This window comes from Cibotium barometz, chromosome 62 (assembly GCF_041138505.1).
Source record: "Cibotium barometz isolate CiBa-2024 chromosome 62, ASM4113850v1, whole genome shotgun sequence".
Lineage (NCBI taxonomy): Eukaryota > Viridiplantae > Streptophyta > Polypodiopsida > Cyatheales > Cibotiaceae > Cibotium > Cibotium barometz.
In genome coordinates this window covers 16,271,894-16,294,444 of record NC_141107.1, presented here as the reverse complement: position 1 = coordinate 16,294,444, position 22,551 = coordinate 16,271,894, and the positions used below count along the sequence as shown (strand labels likewise).

The 22,551-nt window shown below is 48.9% G+C and overlaps 1 protein-coding gene across 1 annotated transcript in view; it reads right to left on the bottom strand.

The window, feature by feature from the left end:
• The window catches only part of LOC147604186 (uncharacterized), a 76,952-nt gene extending 56,230 nt beyond the window's left edge, over positions 1-20,722 (bottom strand). The window contains exon 1 of the mRNA XM_086795360.1: positions 20,222-20,722. Coding sequence (XP_086651486.1) covers positions 20,222-20,408 — 187 coding nt within the window. The 5' untranslated portion in view covers positions 20,409-20,722. The remainder of the gene's footprint in view (positions 1-20,221) is intronic.
• Positions 20,723-22,551: the final 1,829 nt, after the last annotated feature.

Sequence of the window (22,551 nt, the reverse complement as noted above, 5' to 3'; positions counted from 1 at the left end):
ACTTTCACACATGAGAGTTTTTGGGTCTCTTGCATATGTTCATGTACCATCTCAGCTTAGACATAAGCTTGATGACAAGGCAATCAAATGCATATTCATTGGCTACAGCCAGGAGAGCAGAGGCTATCGGTTATATCAACCAACTACTGGGAAGATTCTTGTCAGTAGAGATGTGATCTTTAATGAACATTCAGCCTCTCCTCTTGTGGACTGCAAAGCAAAACCAGAAATTGACATGTTTGATGCCTTTGACACTTGGTTTCCTCTACCATTATCAGATCAGGATTTTGACCAGCAACATGAGCCTCCTGTAGGCCTCCCACTCAGCAATAATCAGCCACCATCTCATGCTGATTTGCAGGTTACTCTTCCACCCCAAAATGATCCTATTACTCATGATGCAGTCCTTGAAGAAAGAGCTGTAGACAGCAAAAACAAGTTCCCAGATGGCTTCTGGACACAATCAGGGACAGCAAACAAGATCAGCCCCTTGCTGCCCGGACCAGATCAGGGAATAGACAGCTTGGTCACTTTCTTGAGTATGCACTCCTTGCTACAGCTTGCAATGAAGAGCCTTTGTGCCATAAAGATGCTTTTGACAGCAAAGAGTGGATGGATGCAATGAAAGCTGAGTTAAAATCTATTGCCAAAAATGACACATGGGAATTAGTAGATCTCCCACCTGGCAAGCATGCCATTGGAACACGGTGGGTCTACAAATTAAAAAGGAAATCTGATGGCAGCATAGATCGATACAAAGCCCGTCTTGTTGCAAAAGGGTATGCCCAACAACAAGGCATTGACTTTGAGGAGACATTTGCCCCCACCTCCAGGATTACTACCATTCAGTGTGTCGTTGCCATTGCAGCCCATCGTCATTGGCAAGTGCATCAACTTGACATCAAGACCGCTTTTCTTCATGGGGATTTGCAGGAAGAAGTCTATGTCACACAACCTCCTGGCTTTGAGGTTGTCAATTCTGAAAATAAGGTATGCCAGCTTAGAAAAGCTCTTTATGGTTTGAAGCAGGCACCCAGGGCATGGTATGCCAAAATTCATGCACACTTAGTATCCCTTGGTTTTCAGAATAGTCCCACAGAGCCCACTCTTTATTTCCGTGGGAGTGGATCTAATTTTTTAGTGCTGATTTTATATGTGGATGATATGCTTATCACGGGCCCAGATACTCAGCAAATTTCAGCTTTCAAGGCTGATTTACAACAGATTTTTGACATGTCAAACATGGGACTGCTCCATTATTATTTGGGCATTCAGTTTGCTCATGTTGAGGGGGGTATCATGATGTCTCAGTCCAAATATATTGGACAGCTCCTTGATCGTTTCCAGTTTGAGGATTGCAAGCCAATCTCTACTCCAGTGGACCCTGGCTTCAAATTCTCAGCTCATGATGGGAGCCCACCATGTGATATCACTCTTTATCAGCAGGCTGTTGGATGCCTCATTTATTTATGTCACACCAGACCTGACTTGCAGTATGCAGTATCTCAGCTCAGCAGATTCATGCACATGCCCAGTTCACAGCATTGGCAGGCACTGAAGAGAGTCTTCAGATATCTCAGAGGCACTCAGGATTTAGCCCTTTTCTATGGTGATCAGGGTTCACTTACCATGCATGCTTACACGGATAGTGACTGGGCAGGATGTTCGGACACCAGAGTGTCACATACTGGCAATTGTTTTTTGCTTGGCAATTCATGCATTTCTTGGCTCAGCAAGAAGCAACCGACAGTTGCCACATCTAGCTGTGAAGCTGAGTACAGGGCAGCTTTCACTGCTACAGTAGAGTGTGTTTGGTTCTAGTGATGCCCTATGTACCATGGTATGTGTTTTGTAGGGCTAGATATAGTCATTTAGGACTATAGTACTTTCAGTGTTTGTTCCACTTGGGACACGTGGCACTACTAGTACACTATGTACTAGGGTTCCTATATCTTGTATTTTGGTTCATTCTTTTCTCACTTCAGTACATTGACATTTTCAGCTCACTAGTGTTCTCACACTCTCTTCTTCCGGTTCTCCGATCCTACAAAGGTATCCTCGTAGTCGATGCCTGGCCGCTGAGCATAACCTTTAGCCACAATTTTGGCTTTGTGTTTGTCCACCGACCCATCAGACGCATATTTGGTCTTAAAAACCCATTTGACACCAATGACAGACCGCTTTGACGGCCTCGGTACCAACTCCCAAGTGTGGTTCTTCTCGATGGCATCAAGTTCCACCTGCATGGCTTTCCTCCAAGTATCCTGTGAAAGGGCTTCCTTTACGGAAGTGGGCTCTTTGTCCCGCATGATACGGGACATCAAAGAATACTTCACCTGAAGAAGCTCCGCTGTGTTGCTTTTATCTCGGACTCTGTGTGATCTTTGAGGGCCGTCCTCTGTGGTCCACTCGAAGGGTAGCTCCGTGACACCCGACTCCCGAAGGGTGTCTAACAACCACCTAGGTACTCGAATAGATCGTGGAGCCTCCTGTGTTCGCGGGGGCTCTACTCCAGCTGCGGGCTCAACCTCCTGTAGTGACTGAGGTGGATCAACTGGAATGATAGTCTGGGAATCATCATCAGACTCCTCTGGATCTCCAAGAAGTGGCGGCTCCTCGACAGTGGATACTGGAACATGCTCGTCAAAGACCACATCCCGGCTGACAACAATCTCGTTCCTGTCTGGATCATACAACCTATATCCCTTGGAAAGAGAGTTATACTCCACAAATACAAGCTTGCCGGACTTGGAGTCAAGCTTCGCCCTCTGCTTCTTCGGAATATGTACATACGCGTCACTCCCAAAGACACGGAAGTGCGAGACATCAAGTTTCCTGCCAAAGTATGCCTCAAATGGAGTCATATGAGGTACTGAAGTCGTCGGAGATCGGTTGAGGGTATGGACAGTCGTTGCCACCACCTCTCCCCAAAGTGGACGAGGAAGACCACGATGCTCCAGCATGGTCCTCGCCATCTCCGCCACGGTCCTGTTCTTGCGTTCAACAACTCCATTCTCCAAAGGCGATCCAGTATTGGCCAATTCCCTTTTGATGCCATGATCTGCACAAAATCTGAAAAATACAGTCGAGGAGATTTCACCTCCTTTATCAGCCCTAAAAGTCTTGACCTGAAATCCAGACTCTTTCTCCACCATCACGTGCCAATCCTTGAACCGAGCAAAAGCTTGGTCCTTCAGGGAAAGAAAGTAGACCCATGTGAATCTGGTACAATCATCAAGCAGCAGCATAAAGTAGAGAGATCCTCCCAAAGATGGTGTCTGCTGAGGTCAACACAAGTCAGTGTGAATCAACTCCAATGGTTTCGAAGCCCGCCTGGAAGCCTGCTTCGGAAAGGATTCCCTGTGCTGCTTACCACGTATGCAAGAACTGCAACGCCCTTGCCTACTACCAACATCTGGCAAGCCAACCACCATCTGGTCCCGGAAAGCTCGCCTCAAAGCATCCACATTTAAGTGGCCAAAACGAAAGTGCCACAAATCTCCGACCTGAGAACCTGTCAATGAGGAGAGTGCAGAGAGCTTGTAGATACCATTCTCCACACCGCCTTTCCAAACAACCTGGCCAGTCTCACGGTCCCTTAGAGCAACTGAATGCTCCTCAAATTCCACCCGAAAGCCAGTCTTGCATACCTCATGCACTGACAGAAGATGAAAACCTAGAGCAGGGACATAAAGAACACGGGAAGCATGGTTGCCCCCCTTGCCGTCGGGAATAATCTCCATCTGGCCCTCACTATGTATCGGAATAGTGGAGTTGTCGCCAATAAAGATGCGACCTGACTACCGTTTCAGATCCAGAAAGAAGTCACGGGATGGAGTCATGTGCCTGGAAGCACCACTGTCGAGAATCCATTCCCAGGTATCCTTCGCGGTGAAGCCAACTGCCTCCTCGCTCGAAGATGATGAAGCATCGGAGTCCACCATCTCTAAGTGCACAAATGCCGGAGTCTTTGCAGCTGAGGCTGAGGACTCAGCACTCTTCCCTGTCCGCTTAGGGCACTTTCTCCAGTAGTGGCCTTTCTCGCCACAATCATTACAAGATCGTTCGGCCTTGAGCTTCTCTCGTTCTGAATCAGGCTTCTTCTCAGAAGACTTCTCCTGTGAAGCCTTCCCTTTGCCCTTGTTGTTGTTCCGGCCTTTCGACCGTTGGCGAGTTAAGGCCTCCGAACCTCCGCTGTGAGGAGGGTTCGTGAAACGTTCCTCCTGGTCGAAGACCATTGGCACAAGCTTCTCCCAAGTTATGGTGCTGAGCTTGCCACTCGTAATCAACGAGGAATAGAAAGCAGAATACTGAGCAGGCAAGTGGGAAAGCAAAGTGATGGCCATGTCTTCAGATGATATCTCTTTCCCAGCCTGTAGGACTTCCTGCTGAAGGGCCTGTAGCTTGTTAATATGTTCCCGCATCGTCGAGGACTTTGCAAGGTTCATAACCCGCATCTGCACTTCCAAGGAGATCCGTTTCATGGGTGATACCCTGTTATACAAAGAAGCCAAGTGCTCCCATATGCCTCTCGCCAGCGTCATGTGCTTTACATGATTGATCACTTGTGGTGTGCAGTTGAGGAAAATAAACGACCGGACCCTGGCGTTGACACGGTCCCACATGTGTGCTTGTGCCTCTCGGTCCTTCCTCGTCGACAGTAACTCCCCTTCCTCGGCTTCCGGCCGTGGAACCCCGATGATGATAAAATCAGCAAGGTCATATGACTCCAGCACCGACTCCATCATGACCTTCCAGATGCCGTAATTGGATCCGTCCAACTGACGATCCACTGGGAACGTGGGGAGAGTCGGAATCTTCACGTGCTTCTCAGCCATCTCTAGTAAATCTGCCATCGTGGGGAGAAAACTGAAAGGGTGGGTGGGTGGGAAAAAAAAATCTGTAAAACCTGCAAGTGGTCTCTTGCACCTTCTCTTCCCGTACAGTCCAAAACAGTCCACCAATCAGCAGCCTAACGCTCCCCCTCTTGCTCAGAAAAAACTCCCAAGATCTATCTCGAGCCTAGGGCTCTGATACCATGTCAGAGCAACGGAAATGATAACCAAACTTGGGTAGACAAGAGCAAGTAGAATGCAGAAAATAGACAGCACAAGAACCACAGAGAGATAGGTGTGTAAACTCTTCTCTATACACAAGATCCCGCAGAAAACTGAATGAGGAAGTGGTGGGGGCATGGGGCCTATTTATATGCCCCATGTGAGCAATCGGCCAACACTGATGGGGCTCCACGACTGCATGAGCAATCGGCCAGCAACAGAAAACTCCACGACTGCATACATCCAGTCGGCCAGCAATATAGAAGCCCACGCATGCTGTCTGGGCAATCGGCCAGCCACAGGACTGCAGATGGGACAGTCGGCCAGCCACTAAGTGCTCCTGCCAACATCTGGCATCCCTCCACACCACTGGAAAAAATAGGGAAAAATACGAAAAAATACGGGGAGTGAGGAAAAATGATAAAACACCTTATACATGGCGGGCACACCCACAACAGATGCCCTAGTGTATAAATATAGGCAGGAGATGACTTCTAACAAGAGTCACGGGGAACTTCTTTGAGATTGTAGGCCCCCATAGGCGGAGACATAGTTGTTACGAGGCATGCCTCTAACGGTTAGAGGCGTTTGAAACTGCCTGATCGAGGCGTCAACAAAAACCCCCAAAAAAAAATGCTGGTTTGAGTCTTTAGACGAGGACTTTAAGGGCCCAAGGCAACCCCTCTCACACACTCTCTCTCTTCCTCATTCTCTCCCTCCCTCCCTTAAGCCTTTCTCAAGACCCAAAGTTCAAAGTTCAAACTTCAAACACACTAGGATGATGATGTTTTTTATACCCAATTTTGGAGCTCTCTCTATATTACCGGTTCATATCAGTTCATTTCATTTTACTTTGTACCCTTGAATCTTGATAATGTATCCAGATGATGATGATGGACAATTTTGGTCTCATAGGTCATTTTGGCCTTTTGCAGACGTTTAATACAACTTTCTTTCTTTCACACACACTCTCTCTCCCTCTCATACACACCCTCTCTCTCCTTTACATATGGTCAGGAGACAGTGGAGTATACAGATGCATATACTTACCTTGGTGTGGTTTTTAGTGGCCCACTATTTTCCTTGAGGAGAGCAGCGGAAACCAGATTGACCAGAGCTTATGCAGCATTGGGGAGACTAGAGAGGATGTGTTCGCAGGTTCAGTTTCAGGAACCTCGAACAAAGCTGTGGCTCTTTGACACTTTGGTCACTTCAGCCATGCTGTATGGAGTGGAGATATGGGGACCCTCAGTGGATCACCACAGCCGAGCTGGTAGCACTGATGGATGGAGACGTATGGAGAGGTCCTTGGTTTCTATGATTTCCCGGATGATTAGGGCCAAGGCCTCCGTACCACATGATATTATCCGTGCAGAGATGGCTGCCCCCCCATTGGTAGTAGAGGCACTCACTCGATCAGTCTCCTTTATACATAGCACTTGGGCTCTCCCTAGAGACAGATATGCTCGCTTAGCCCTGGAGTCTTCACGACAGTTGGCATCACAGGGAGACGGATCATGTTGGTATGCACAGATGACAGCTTGGTTCCAACTGCATGGCTTTAGTATGGACAGGCTACCTCCATTTCAGTACTCCCTGGATGCACCCTCCCTCTCTCTCACACGGGCAGAGATTACCAGACTTATCAGGCAAGACTTGACTCAGCTGGACACTAGGAGGACATGGATACAGCCGACACACGAGCTTGGTACGAAGATGGCTTTCTATAGAGATCATCTTCTCCAGCTCACGGAGGATGGGTTTGTGATTAGACCCAGCTACATGGATACTCATCTTTCTCATGGGGTACGGTGTGCTATTGGTCAGATGCGCACATCCTCACACCAGCTAGAGATTGAGACTGGCAGATTCAGAGGAGTACCAGCTGAGGCCAGGATTTGTCAGCTATGCCAGATGGAGCCAGAGACAGAGTTACATTACATATGTCACTGTCCAGTATATTATGAGATACGAGGCCGTTTTCACTGCCTGTTCAGAGAGGGCTTTGGACCACTTTCTAGAGTCATGAGATACCAGGATCAGAGATGCCTCGGATTGTACTTGCTGGAGCTGCGTAGACATAGAGAGGGTCTCCTGAGAGGGAGGGGATCAGAGAGGGAGAGACACCTACAGAGGCAGATTACAGACTTCTTTCGACCAGAGATTGAGCAGTCAGGTCAGCAGGCATTGCAGCTAGCCCCAGAGTACAGCCGCACCAGAGGTACACTGATTGATCGGGCTATAGAGCTGGGGCGGTCCAGGCGCCCCAAGATGAGAGGCCCATCTCGACACCGGCGGAGACTACAACAGAGGATCAGGATCATACTAGCACGGCATGGGAGACGTCCAGTCAGAGTACTCACCATGGAGGACATTGAGGATATCCGCCATCGACCGATGAGAGACATCTTTGGATAGTGATGTGTATGATGCTTACCTTTGTTGCTGGAGTTTTCCTCCTAGATGTTATCCATTAGGCGTTCCTGGTACCGTACTTTTCCTCATAGTTGTTTCAGTTTCAGTTAGTTGTTTAGTTGTTTTTAGCTTTCCTTACACAGACATTGTATCAGATCCACCAATTGTTGTAACCTTTTTGGTCTCATAGGTCATTTTGGCCTTTTGAAGACGTTAATATATCATTTCATTTCATTTCTCCCTCCCTCAAGGCTCATACATACACTCTACTCTCTCTCTCTCTCTCTCTCTCTCTCTCTCTCAACTTTCACACTATATATATATATATATACACACACACACACACACGCCTCTAACGTCTCTAAAAAATATGAGTCTTTCGAGGCGCGTACCATACCCGCCTCGTACCTGACGCCTCTGACGCCTCTAACAACCTTGGCCGGAGAGATGGTATTCCCGGGTTGCGTGGCCAAGATGGAACTATTGTTTCTCATCCCCCCCATGTGAGAGCCATTGCCACTGATTTTTTTCGATCCCTCCTCATGGGTGCCCCATTATCCCCACAGGTGGTGGACGCATGCGAGAGGGTCTGGCGGCACACGAGAGGTGGTTCCCCCGCCCTCTGGTGTTAGAAGTCATCTCCTGTCTTTATCAGACACCAGGGCCTCTGTTGTGGGTGTGCCCGCCCTGTATAGGTGTTTTATCATTTTTCCTCACTCCCCGTATTTTTTCCCCATTTTTTTTCCATTTTTTCCATGATGTGGCCTCTAAAGCTGGCCGACTGCACTCATGTGTACCAGGAGCTGGCCGACTTCATCAGGAGGGGTCGTGGTATTTTTCTCTGCTGGCCAACTGGATGTGCCCAGTCGTGAGGGCCACTAGTGCTGGCCGACTGCATGATGGGGCCATATAAATAGGCCCCATTGCCCCACATTGTACTCATTCAGTTATTTCTCAGGATCTTGTGTATAGAGAAGAGTTATACGCCTATCTCTCTCCTCCTCTTGTGCTGTCTATTTTCTGCACTCTACTTGCTCTTGTGGTCTCAAGTTTGGTTATCATTTCCGCTGCGTATTTTGACATGGTATCAGAGCCCTAGGCTCTTGATAGATCTTGGGAGTTTTCTGAGCAAGAGGGGGATAGTTACGTTGCTGATTGGTGGACTGTTTGGACTGTTCGGGAAGAGAAGTTGCAAGAGGAAGGCGGGCTAAAGTGCTGGACAGCCACTTGCAGGTTTAGAGCTTTTTTTCCCACCCACCCACCCTTTTCAGTTACATCCCCGCGATGGCAGATTTGTTAGAGATGGCTGAGAAGCATGTGAAGAGCCCGACTCTCCCCACGTTCCCAGTGGACCGTCAGTTGGACGACGGGAACAATTACGGCATCTGGAAGGTGATGATGGAGTCTATGTTGGAGTCATATGACCTTGCTGATTTCATCGTTATCGGGGTTCCACGGCCGGAAGCAGAGGAAGGGGACTTACTCTCGATGAAGAAGGACCGAGAGGCACAGGCACAGATGTGGGATCGTGTCAACGCCAGGGTCCGGTCATTTATTTTCCTCAATTGCACACCACAAGTGATCAATCACGTAAAGCACATGACGCTGGCCAGAGGCATATGGCAGCACCTGGCTTCTCTTTATAACAGGGTATCACCCATGAAGAGGATCTCCTTGGAAGTGCGGATGCGGGTTATGAACCTTCCAAAGTCATCGACGATGCGGGAGCACATTAACAAGCTGCAGGCCCTTCAGCAGGAAGTCCTCCAGGTTGGGAAGGAGATATCATCTGAAGACATGGCCATTACTTTGCTGTCCCACTTGCCTGCTCAGTATTCTGCTTTCTACTCCTCTTTGATTACGAGTGGCAGGCTCAGCACCATTACCTGGGTGGAGCTTGTGCCCATGGTCTTGGACCAGGAGGAACGACTCACAAACCCTCCTCAGGGTGGAGGTTCGGAGGCCTTAACTGGCCAACGGTCGAAAGGCTGTAACACGGGCAAATGGAAGGCTTCCTCGAAGAAGTCGTATGAGAAGAAGTCTGACACTGACCGCGAGAAACTAAAGGCAGAGAGGACCTCTAATGATTGTGGCGAGAAAGGCCACTGTTGGAGGTAGTGTCCCAAGCGGAAGACCGAGAAGGGTAAAGATTCCTCAGCAGCAATCATGAAAACTCCGGCTTTTGTGCACCTGGAGGTGATGGACACCGATGTTTCATTTTCTTCAGGCAAGGAGGAGATTGGAGGATTCTCCGCAACGGATACTCGGAAGTGGATTCTAGACAGTGGTGCTTCCAGGCACATGACTCCTTCCCGTTTAGATTTACAGGATCTCTACAGGTATTCTGGTCACATTCTTACTGGGGATACATCCACTATCCCAGTTCACAGTGAGGGCAGGTTGGAGATAGTTCCCGATGGCAGAGGGGGGAAGCATTCCTCCCAGGTGTTGTATGTTCCGTCACTTGGTTTTCATCTGTTGTCAGTGCATCAAGTTTGCAAGACTGGCGTACGGGAGCAGTTTGATGAGCATTTTGTTGCTCTCCGGGACGAAGCAACAGGCCAGGTGGTTTGGGAAGGCGGAGTGGAGAAGAGTTTACAAGCTTTCAGCACTCTCTCTCCCAGGTCCTCAAGTTTGTGAGGAGTGGCAGTCTGGTAATGGCCACTTAAGTGTGGATACGCTGCAGGTACAGGCTTTCCGAGACCAGATGGTGGATAGCTTGCCAGTAGATGGCAGCAGTTGGCAAGAACTCTCCAGTACTGATGTTGATAGTTCTTGTGTTCGTCAGTCAAAGGAAACTGAACAGGTCACTTATGCTCTGATGTCTCATAGTATTCGGGACAAAGAACCTCCAGTAGATGAGGATGTTCTTTCCACGGGGAACTTCGGGAAAGCCAGGCAAGTGGCAGTTGATTACTTGCAGAAGGAGGTGCATACCCTAGGCTTTGTGGTTTCGCATTCAGAGGGGGTGGTTGACAGGTTTCAGAAGGCCTTGCATGGTCTTCATGCAGGTTTCCAGGACTTGGTTTTTCACCATAACAGGTGTTGATCCTTGTGAGCGGTGTGATGTCTCTTTGACTCAGAAGCAGAATGGTTCATTGATCTTGTTGATAGACACCAGATTGGACGTGAGCTTCCTGATGAGGCTGTTGAGCTCATGGTTGCAGATGACTCTTGGGGAGGTAGGATTGCATATCCTATGGTTTCTGCGGCATGCGAAGGATCATGGACTCTAGTACACAGGAGGGGGATTGATTGATGGAGTCCGACTCCACAGTGGGAGTGACTCAGTTTGGGGAGGAGATCCGGACACGAGGAGATCTACTTCAGGCCCAGGAGCAGTTTTATGGAGCAATAAGAGCCAGTCATCTTTTGCCTTGTCGACGACAAAGGCAGAGTACCCGGCTGCTTGTGATGCTGCTTGTGAGGTGGTGAGGTTGCAGAGGTTGCATTGCAGGATTGGGCTTCCACTGGAGGAACCCATGGTCATCCACAGGCACTTTGTTCATGAACAGATCGTTGCTGATGACATCTTGCTAGAGTTCTATTCGACGAAGGACAGTACGATGGACCTCTTCACGAAGTCGCTATCTCACGATTTGCTCAGGCGGCACCCCAGCTCCCTGTGGTTGGTTTCACAGCCAGGAGCTAAGAGGGGGTGTTAGAAGTCATCTCCTGTCTTTATCAGACACCAGGGCCTCTGTTGTGGGTGTGCCCGCCCTATATAGATGTTTTATCATTTTTCCTCACTCCTCGTATTTTTTCCCCATTTTTTCCATGATGTGGGTGGCTGCCACAGGCTGGCAGGAGCCTCTGATGCTGGCCGACTGCACTCATGTGTACCGGCCGACTTCATCAGGAGGGGTCGTGATATTTTTCTCTGCTGGCCGACTGGATGTGCCCAGTCGTGAGGGCCACTAGTGCTGGCCGACTGCATGATGGGGCCATATAAATAGGCCCCATTGCCCCACATTGTACTCATTCAGTTATTTCTCGGGATCTTGTGTATAGAGAAGAGTTATACGCTATCTCTCTCCTTCTCTTGTGCTGTCTATTTTCTGCACTCTACTTGCTCTTGTGGTCTCAAGTTTGGTTATCATTTCCGCTGCATATTTTGACATCTGTACCTTCTTATTGACTCCCTTCACATCAGAGGAGATGGTGGAGGCAATGAGATTATGATCACATGTGCCATGCCAGAGACGCTTTCACAGGGTTTTATTCACTTGATTCCTAAGGAGGGAGGTGATAGATTGGAAATCCGGAAGTGGAGACCCATCACCCTCCTTAGGAGCCTACAAAATTTTGGCCAATGCCTTCAGCTGGAGACTTCAACCTTTCCTCCCTGAATTGATCCATGAAGGTTTTGTTCAGGATCGGAGCATTCTAAACATCATCTTCACTTTTTCAGAGGCAACAGCTTCGCCCAAGATGCGGCAGCAAGACCTCATTGTGCTCCTCCTAGACTTTGAGAAAGCTTATGATAGAGTTGACTAGAGCTTTCTGGAGGGCACGATGTACCGGATGGGGTTCCCAATGGAGTGGATCCGTGGTGTTTCAGGACTTTACTCAGCCTCTCACAGTCAAGTTCTCATTCACAGAGCTCGAGGTGACAAATTCCCCCTTTCTCGCTCGATCCAGCAGGGCTGTCCACTGGCACCTTACCTCTTCCTTTTTGTTGCCGAGGCCATGTGCAGTTTTCTCTCAGCTTAGGAGACAGGGCTCCAAGGATTGCGTCTCCCCATCCGTACTCAAGAGGAGCTGCTAGAATCAGAGTTTGCAGGTGAGACAGCAACATACCTATCCGGAGATGTGGGGAATCTCCAGAGATTTGTAGAGGCGATCGAGATCTTTTGTCACGCATCAGGAGCACAAATCAACTGGCACAAGTCATGTGGTTTTTTGGATAGGCTCTACAGCTGCCCCAACTAGTTGAGGCTTTCTAGTGGATCCCGAGGGGCACTCAGGCCCGCTATCTAGGATGCCAGGTGGCCATCGATATCTCCCCGGAGCAATAGCTCGCCCCTCTTCTTCTGAGCATTCGGAAGAATCTTTTGTACTGGAGTTCTACGAGGCTCTCCTTAGCCGACCAAGTGGTGGTGGCGAACCGGGTCCTTCTTGCCACCATGTGGTACATTACTTCTTATTGCGCCTTCTCAAGAGCATGCATTGGTCAGGTACAACATTGATCTAGAACTTCTTGCAGGCCGGCAGTGATGGGAGGCTTGCCCGGGCCAAGGTGGCCTGGAGAGTGATCATTCAACCACGACGCAGAGGGGGCCTAGGCATCATTGACCCCGCCATTCAGAGCCACGCCCTGCTAGGCAAGTTGATTGTTAGAGGACTCCTTCCAAGTGGTGAGCCTTGGAAGGGCTTCCTCTTGGCCCGGATTTCAACCTGCACTCCAAGCCCAGGGGCCCCTCGCCGCACAGAGCACCTGATGGATCTTCACATATATGCGGGCCCACAGATTTAGCCCAGCATTTGAGGACAGATTTGCAACCAGCCTACTCCGAGCTTGGGATCACCTCAAGCTGGCCCTTCGACAGTTAGCTCCGGAAGCCTCGAAGGAGCGTCTTCGGCAACCCCCTGCTGTTGTTGGGGATCCGACCTCATGTATCATAAGGAGCGATGAGCATAGGACCTGCCAGGTCCCTTGGAGATTGACTTGCATTCAGACAACTTCACCTGGAGGCTCCGGAGAGAGGCTTGGCAGGGATCCGGGGTAGAGACAGACTCAGCCTTGACATCGACTCTGCTATTCCCCAAGAGTGGCTGACCCCTATCCCAGACCCGACCCCCCCCACGGGTAGTGGCTAGGCATGTTTACTAGGTATGATACTCGGTAGTCCATGGCGCGAATAAGAGCTGTGGTTTGCTCACTTTTTCTATTGGTCCCCATGGCAAATTAGAGAGATCAGAGCCCCCTCTGGATGAATTCAGTGGCTACACCTTACAGAGGGTGAGGGTGATCAGATTTCAAGCACACGAGTGGCACATTGACCCCCCACCAGCAAAGGTGGCCAAGGAGAGACTGGCAGTTATGGATTTGGGAAAGCTGGCCCCTCACGCGCCTCTAGTCTCATAGCTATTTCTCTCAGATTTTTAGAAGAGGCTATGGGACAGTTTTCGGCCTCAAAATATCACCCTCTTTCTTTGCTGCTCACACACAGGAATTTGGCAGTCGACCAACAGCTTGTCCGAGGTCCAGCCACCCTTCGAAGTCTTAGCGACATTGTCTTTGGGATTGCCCGAAGGCTCAGAAGGTTTGGCAACGGATTCTCAGCATTTTCACGATGGATACGACCTCAACCCGTACCATTTCGTGGGGCACTGTCGCTTCTGCCACAGAGGCTAAGGCTGTCATGGCTTATGAGGAGGAAGGTGGGGGGCCCTACCCCATCTACTAATCACTGGACTCCGGGCTCGTGCCAGAGATGGGAGATTTGTAGTAGCATTATAGCCTGGCACATATGGAGAGCTCGATGCAGCAAAGCCATCGAGAGTACCCACACTACGCCTACGGAGTCCATCAAGAGCATTTGGCTCGACATCATTCATACCCTCCGCGGTCAGTGGGGGAAGTTGCAAGGTGGCTCTAACCACATGTAGAAGCGGCGGGAAGCTTTCTTGAGGCTCTGCCGGCCTAGCCCTTTCACACATAAAGGTGGTGATCGCACTTGGCATTACAGACCACCTATGTGGTTATCCCCCACCCCCTGTATGAGATAGCCTTCTCTTCATAGAGTGGCCAGCCAGAGGAGAAGTGCATCTTTAACCACCTTTTGATTCTTTGTGGTTGTATTTAGCCCTCCGTGGCCGGTTTTTTTGTTAACTAATAGAAGGATCTTTTTCCCATTTTAAAAAAATAGCAAGGGCTAGAACCAATCGAGGTCTACCCTTGGATAAAGCACGGAAGCCTTTGGCTCCGATCAACACACCTAAACTTACTCTAGACCAGAAAGCTCAGGCAAGAAAGACTAGTGGTAAGCTCGGCCAAGATAAGCAAAACTACTATAAAAAGGAGAGGCAATGCTTCTATTGTCATACAAAAGGGCATACTTCTAGGAAATGCCCTAAGAAAACCCGTGCCCACACCTCCACCCAACCTCAACAGCTTCATTGGTGAGCCAGACTCCCACCCAAACATGTTGCATGCACGAAAGCCTTGATGTACTCATCCACAGCCCTAAGCCTAATTAAGAACAAGATGCTGATTTAACATGATTAAGACAGAGGAGAGAGAAGAAGAGCGATAGTTGGTGTCAAGTTTTCTTTATTATATGGTACAAAAAGGTGACTGTATGTCTGTACATGAACTAGGCCCTTGGTCTACCCCCAAAGGGGTGACCTTTGGCCCCTTCTACATGCTTAATGTTGAATTCTACTTCTTCAAATGCTAAATGTGTTGAATGAATGAATGAAAATGCTAGCCTATGCTTATATATATGTTGGAAGTGCTGGTCGGCCAGCTATTGCTTCTATCGGCCAGCCTTGGACAAATATTTTCATGAAATGCTCTGATAAATGTTGTGCTTACTTCCAATGCCTCCCCACACTATTGCCTGACTTACAGGCGCTTGGCCGCCTGCTGCCTGAGTACCCTGCTCGCTGCCGACTGAGTTCTTATGCCCTCCAATGATGCCGGTGCCGGTGATGATGATGCTTTATGCTATGCCTTAACTTCTGTCCTAATCAAGGATTATGTTGCTCATGTTGAAGATTAGCCATGGCACACGACATCCCCTCCTACTAAACTTGACGACAGGGTGGATACTCTGTCATCCTTCCTCCCAGGACTACTGACTTTGACCTTCTACTTTAACTTTGACTCTGACGTGACACTTTCTCAGAACACCTTCAACTTCTTGTCTCCATTTCCAAGTCTTGCTAAAGAACTGAACATTTGTTCCACTATTGTCCCCATGCATGCTATCCTTTCCCTTAACACAGCGACGGGTCACCTGCCGGAACTGATCAAATGCTGTGATAAATGCTGCGCTTACTTCCAATACCTACCCACACTATTGGCTGACTTACAAGCGCCTGGCCGCCTGCTGCCTGAGTACCCTGTTGGCTGCCGACTGATGAAAGGAGCCGGCGATCGGGTCCTCATGCCCTCCAATGATGATGATGCCCATGATGATGCTGATGATGATGCTAATGTTATGTCCCAAGCCCTAGGGGGCTTGACAGGTCTAACCTTGTGTTACGTTAACCCGAGGGCTGGGATTAGGTATCTATTGGTGAGGTCTAGTGGTTCTTAGAAGCTTTGGCTATTTGAGGCACTAAGTTACTAGTGGCCTATACGAATGAGTTATTGGCTCAGTTAGGGGGAGCTTCTCAAGTCCTGGACTTGTGGCCTAGCAAGGACTACTTCATACGAGGGTGTGTCCTGTGTCAGAATACGCAGCGGAGATGAAGACCAAATCTGGGAACACAAGAGCAAAAACGCATGCAGAAAAAAGAAAAAACAGCACAAGAGAGAGAGAGATGTAGGCGTGTAACTCTACTCTGATATACACAAGAAGATCCCGGGTATGATACACTGAGTGGTATGAGGGCTGGGGGGCCTATTTATATGCCCCCACATGAGCAGTCGGCTTGCTGAAAAAGGCTCCACAACTGCATCAACAGTCGGCCAGCAGCAGTCGACCAGCAGCAAATGAGGCCCACGACTCCATACATCCAGTCGGCCAGCATACAAAAGTCCACGACTGATGTCTGGGCAGTCGGCCAGCTACTGGTCCTCCAGCCGCCTCAGGGCTGCCTCCCAAGCCACAGAAAAAATGGGAAAAATAGGGGGAAAATGCGGGGAGTGAGGAAAAATGATAAAACACCTCATAAGGGCGGGCACACCCACAACAAAGGCCCTCCCCAAACTCAATCACTCCACCCGTGGAGTCAGACTCCATCCAACAATCCCCCTCCTGTGTACAAGAGTCCATGATCCTTCGCATGCCGCAGAAACCACAGGAAACGCAATCCTGCCTCCCAAAGAGTCATCCGCAACCACGAGCTCAACGGCCTCATTAGGAAGCTCCCGTCCAAACTGGTGTCCATCAACCAGATCAATGAACCATACTGCTTCTGAGTCAAAGAGGTATCACACAGCTCATAAGGATCAACACCTGTTACGGTGCACAAACAAGTCCTGGAAACCTGCTGAAGACCACGCAAGGCCTTCTGAAACCTATCAACCACCCCCTCTGAATCCAGAACCACAAAGCCTGGAGAAACCACCTCCTTCTGCAAGCAATCAACTGCTACCTGCCTGGCTTTTCGAAAGGTCCCCGTGCCCGTGGAAAGAACATCCTCATCTACTGGAGGTTCTGTGTCCCGAATACTACGAGACATCAGAGCATAAGTGACCTGTTCAGTTTCCTCTGACTGACGAACACAAGAACTACCAACATCAGTACCGGAAAGTTCTTGCCAACTGCTGCCATCTACTGGTAAGCTATCCACCACCTGGTCTCGGAAAGCCCGCACCTGCAGCGTATCCACACTTAAGTGGCCATTACCAGACTGCCACTCATCACAAACCTGAGGGCCTGGGAGAGCGAGTGCTGAAAGCCTGTAAACTCCATTCTCCACTCCGCCTTCCCAAACCACCTGGCCTGTTGCTTTGTCCCGGAGAGCAACAAAATGCTCATCAAACTCCACCCGTACGCCAGTCTTGCAAACCTGATGCATTGACAACAGATGAAAACCAAGTGCCGGAACATACAACACCTGGGAGGAATGCTTCCTCCCTCTGCCATCGGGAACTATCTCCATCCTGCCCTCACTGTGAACTGGGATAGTGGATGTATCCCCAGTAAGTATGTGACCAGAAAGCCTGCAGAGATCCTGTAAACTGGAACGGGAAGGAGTCATGTGCCTGGAAGCACCACTATCGAGAATCCACTCCCGAGTATCCGTTGCAGAGAGTCCTCCAATCTCCTCCCTGCCTGAAGAAAAGGAAACATCAGTGTCCATCACCTCCAGGTGCACAAAAGCCGGAGTCTTCATGATTGTTGCTCGTGAATCTTCATCCTTCTCGGTCTTCCGCTTGGGACACTGCCTCCAGTAGTGGCCTTTCTCGCCACAATCATTAGGTCCTCTCTGCCTTTAGTTTCTCGCGATCAGTAACGGACTTCTTCTCAGAAGACTTCTCCGATGAAGCCTTCCCTTTGCCCGTGTTACGGCCTTTCGACAGTTGGCCAGTTAAGGCCTCCGAACCTCCACCCTCGGGAGGGTTCGTGAATCGTTCCTCCTGGTCCAAGACCATGGGCACAAGCTCCTCCCATGTGATGGTGCTGAGCCTGCCACTCGTAATCAAAGACGAGTAAAATGCTGAGTACGAAGAGGGCAAATGCGACAGCAACGTGATTGCCATGTCCTCTGACGATATCTCCTTCCCAGCCTGAAGAACTTCCTGCTGAAGAGCCTACAGCTTGTTAATATGCTCACGCATCGTCGACGACTTTGTAGGACTCATAACCCGCATCGTCGACGACTTTGCAGGGCTCATAACCCGCATCTGTACTTCCAAGGAAATCCTCTTCATGGGCGATACCCTGTTGTAAAGAGAAGCCAAATGCTGCCATATACCTCTGGCCAGCGTCATATGCTTTACATGATTGATTACCTGTGGTGTGCAGTTGAGCAAGATAAACGAACGGACCCTGGCGTTGACACAATCCCACATGTGTGTCTGAGCCTCCCAATCCTTTCGGATCAACGGTAACTCCCCTTCCTCAACTTCCCGCCGTGGAACCCCAACAACGACAAAATCAACGAGGTCATAAGACTCCAGAACAGATTCCATCATAACCTTCCATATGCCGTAGTTGTTCCCGTCCAACTGACGGTCCACCGGGAACGTGGGGAGTGTCGGGATCTTCACATGCCTCTCGGCCATCTCAAACAGATCTACCATTGCGGGGATGTACTTTGAAAAGGGTGGGTGGGCGCGAACAAAGAAGAACTAAAACCTGCAAGTGGCTGTCCCCGCCGTCCTCTTGCTTCTCCTCTTCTCGAACAGTCCCGTACGGTCCACCAATCAGCCACACAACAGTCCCCCTCTTGCTCACACAAATCCCAAGAACTATCTAGAGCCTAGGGCTCTGATACCATGTCAGAATACGCAGCGGAGATGAAGACCAGATCTGGGAACACAAGAGCAAAAACGCATGCAGAAAAAACAGCACGAGAAAGAGAGAGAGAGATGTAGGTGTGTAACTCTGCTCTGATATACACAAGAAGATCCCGGGTATGATACACTGAGTGGTATGGGGGCTGGGGGCCTATTTATATGCCCCCACATGAGCAGTCGGCCTGCTGAAAAAGGCTCCACGACTGCATCAACAGTCGGCCAGCAGCAGTCGGCCAGCAGCAAATGAGGCCCACGACTGCATACATCCAGTCAGCCAGCATACAGAAGTCCACAACTGATGTCTGGGCAGTCGGCCAGCTACTGGTCCTCCAACCGCCTCAAGGCTGCCTCCCAAGCCACAGAAAGAATGGGAAAAATAGGGGGAAAATGCGGGGAGTGAGGGAAAATGATAAAACACTTCATAAGGGCAGGCACGCCCACAACAAAGGCCCTGGTGTATAAATCTAGACAGGAGATGACTTCTAACATCCTGATGGTATGAAACACAATGGCTTATCTTCCACGGATCCATACCTCTTGACACCTCTTGACACCTCTAGACCTCCAGCTCAGGAATGAGCCCGAGAGGCTATATGGCTATATGCCTCATTCTTTGTTTTGCCCTTGTTAGATGCTAACCACAGGTAGTTTCTCGTGGAGAAGACGTTACACATGTATAACTAAGAGCTTTCAAAATAGAACCTATTGCTGGTCATGCTTTGGAGTACAAGAATTCCCAGCCATTTGCCAAAAGTATTAAATGATTAGTGACACTACCAATCTTGACCTTCATCAGCCAATGGGTGCTTGATGGCTGGGAGTCGGTTAGAACGCCTAACAAAAGATGAACAGGACAGAGAGCACATAGGTGCACACAAGAGCGCTAGATAGAACTGCTAGTTCATGCGCATGGGGCTGGGGGCAGCCATGCTAGAATCCAATCTGATGGGGCTGCTGTTCGATAAGCTGCACCAACCCATTGGATTCCCTTGTGGCTACCTAAATTTCTCTCTCTCTCTCTCTCTCTCTCTCTCTCTCTCTCTCTCTCTCTCTCTCTCAACCCCCCCCATTTTACAAACTGCTGTTTTAGTCCAAGCACGACATAGAACAATCAAAGCAAACTTTGCAATCTGATGATCATAACAGCTCTTAAGTGCAAAGCTACAGATTCGGATCTTTGATTGTATATGTTGTGATGACCTAAAACTTGTTCCCTCAAAAGCTGGACTAGGAAAATAATTACCAAATCATTTGACAAGATTGCGGACGTTGTTTAGTGTGTGTCCATATTCAACCTAATTGAAGGCACAGTAGTTAAGTATGACCGCTTAACCAAATCGATAACCTGATATACTGTATCCATTTGACATAATTAGTTAAACATGGTTTTCTGTTTCCCAAACATTTCGAACAGTTTGGAGATGATTTTGAACTACTTGCAGAAACGGATTACCGTGTTCATTTGACCTGATACAAAGGTGATACCAACTGTGAAGTGGTAGAAAGCCGTAAAATGGCAGAAAATGCTTGAAACCCCTACATGACTGAAAAATTTCTCGCCATCCAATCGCATACGGGGGGGGCGGGGTGTTCAATCGGTGGCACTTACCAGGCACACAGGATCCAGAGTCTTCACCGTCTTCGCTGTTCCAGGCCGGGGATGTGGAGGGCGGAGAGGCCTCCAGCTGCTCCCAGGACCGCCATTCGGTGGTGGAGTCGGCGAGATCGAACTTGGACGACTTGTACGCGTCTGCAGAGCAACTGGCGCCTTCTTCTTCCCTGGAATTGCAGGCCATGGCTAGGGCGATAAAGATATGGGCCACAGATGTACGATAACTGCTTCTGCTTCTGCTGCTGTTGATTCAGGCTCAAGGCAAGAAATTTTCAACCGCGAAGAAGGCAAGCACCGTAGGAGAAGACTACAGAGAACAGGCGATTGAGTAAACAAACCCTAAAAATGCTTCGCAGTCGCAATAGGTAAGGTCTGACTATGGCGGATTTGATAATAATGATTGTGATGATGATCGCTCAGAAAACAGAGAGAGGCAAGCACACAAGTAAAGGGGGCCACAAATTAATGTCCTATTAAAATTGAAAAATTAAGAGGGGCCATGGTTTCCTCTTTTCACTTCCACCTACATAGATCGAGTTTACAACATAAGTTTGAGGCAATGCCTAACTTGGGTAGGGCAATGCCTATCCCGAAATTTTCTGGGTATACAGAGTTTCCCACAATACTTGGGCTCTTCCGGGAGTACTTGGTCGGCTGTCGTGCCCATCTCATGGGTCTTCCAGGGCAATGCCTTAAAGAAGTAGCGAACCGTCTCTGAGACTGGGGACGACGAAGCTAATGACAAAAGCATTTCTCTGTTCGAGTCTTAGAATGAATCCGCTCGTCTCTGACCTCGGCTCGAAAAACAAAAAATTTACGACATAAGCTCTCCCCACAAACCTACATCGTCATCTATTTACATTTAGGCTAGGCCCACTTCACAACATAGGAGGACACCCGAAGGTGCTAAGAGCATAAGATAAAGGACCAAAGTCAAAAGAGAGTACTCAATTTATTATGAATGCTATCAAAACGCAATCGCATCCCACGCTGATTTAGCGAACCTCAAAGTCAACAAAAAAGGGGTGTCTCATGCTTAAGTTCTAGACTTATTCATCAATCCTAAGCTGGATTTATCCCAAGTTGACCATGACCAACAAGCAGCCCAACAGCTGCAGCTATGGCAATCGAGATATGTCTCTTTTACTGTACCATTAGGGGCAAGTGTTCCTCATAGTACACCCCCAACATGCAAGCACACAATGTGCAAGCAAGAGTCCCGCTCTACATTGGAGCTTATTATATAGAAGTGCCTTTACCACATGGAACCAAACTCCAATGCTTCTCCATTTGGATAAGGAACAAGGAACACAGGGAAGGATAAAGAGTCAATGTCCAAGATTACCTCAAACCAAAGGGATCCACAAGGGAAGGATAAATAGTCAATGTCCGAGACTACCTCAAATCAAAGGGATCCACAAGGGCATTCACATAACATGTCCTTGGCTACAGCAAGCCAAGCCGACAGTGTAGACAAGTTCCATTGGAAACCACATAGCCCAACCCCATGGGGTAAGAAATCCCAGCCCTTCAAACATAGGGTTTTCTGCTACCACTCCCTTTCATTCCACCATCTCGTGAATATGCAGAAGACATGCTTAGGATGACGTTTGAAATGGGAAGGGGAGTTGCCACAAACATAGCACCTAGAGTCTCAAAGTTGGGCAAAACAAAGCTAATCCAGAACTCAAGGATGATGACAAAATTTAATGGAGCTAGGGATCCCAAAGAAGTTCAATCAAAGTTGCAAGGCCATGGGAAGGTTTGATTATCCTCCCACTGAGATCTATTAATTCAAAATTTACCTTGAAGGCAACTCAGGCCGGTGGTTTAGATCTCTAAACCTACTTGAAAAGGCCAGCTCTACTACGAGGTCTTGAGACACACTCTTGGCCAGTGTAGCCTGATGGAGCTACATTGCATAGATCTACAACCTCAAGTAAGAGGAGGGTGAAACAATGCAGGACTAGATTACTAGAACCAAGTAGCTCCACATGATGTGTAGCTAGATGACTTATCGCTCTCATCGATCGAATTATGATCAATGTTAAGAGAAAGAGGCTTGATGACCATCTCTACACATCTAGACACTACATCGATTTATGATCGGTCTCAAGAGAGCAAGAGGCTTGATGGCCACCTCTACAGATCTAGACACTACATCTTTGATGAGTGTTTCCACCATGAGGCCACCCGAACCAAGAGATAGGGGATGCATCATCCAAAGACTCAATAGCTAAGGGTGCCCTGCCAACACACCAACTAGAGCCTAGTGAAGGACATGAGCACGGACGAGTTGGCAAAGAATATGCTAAACCATTTAGGCC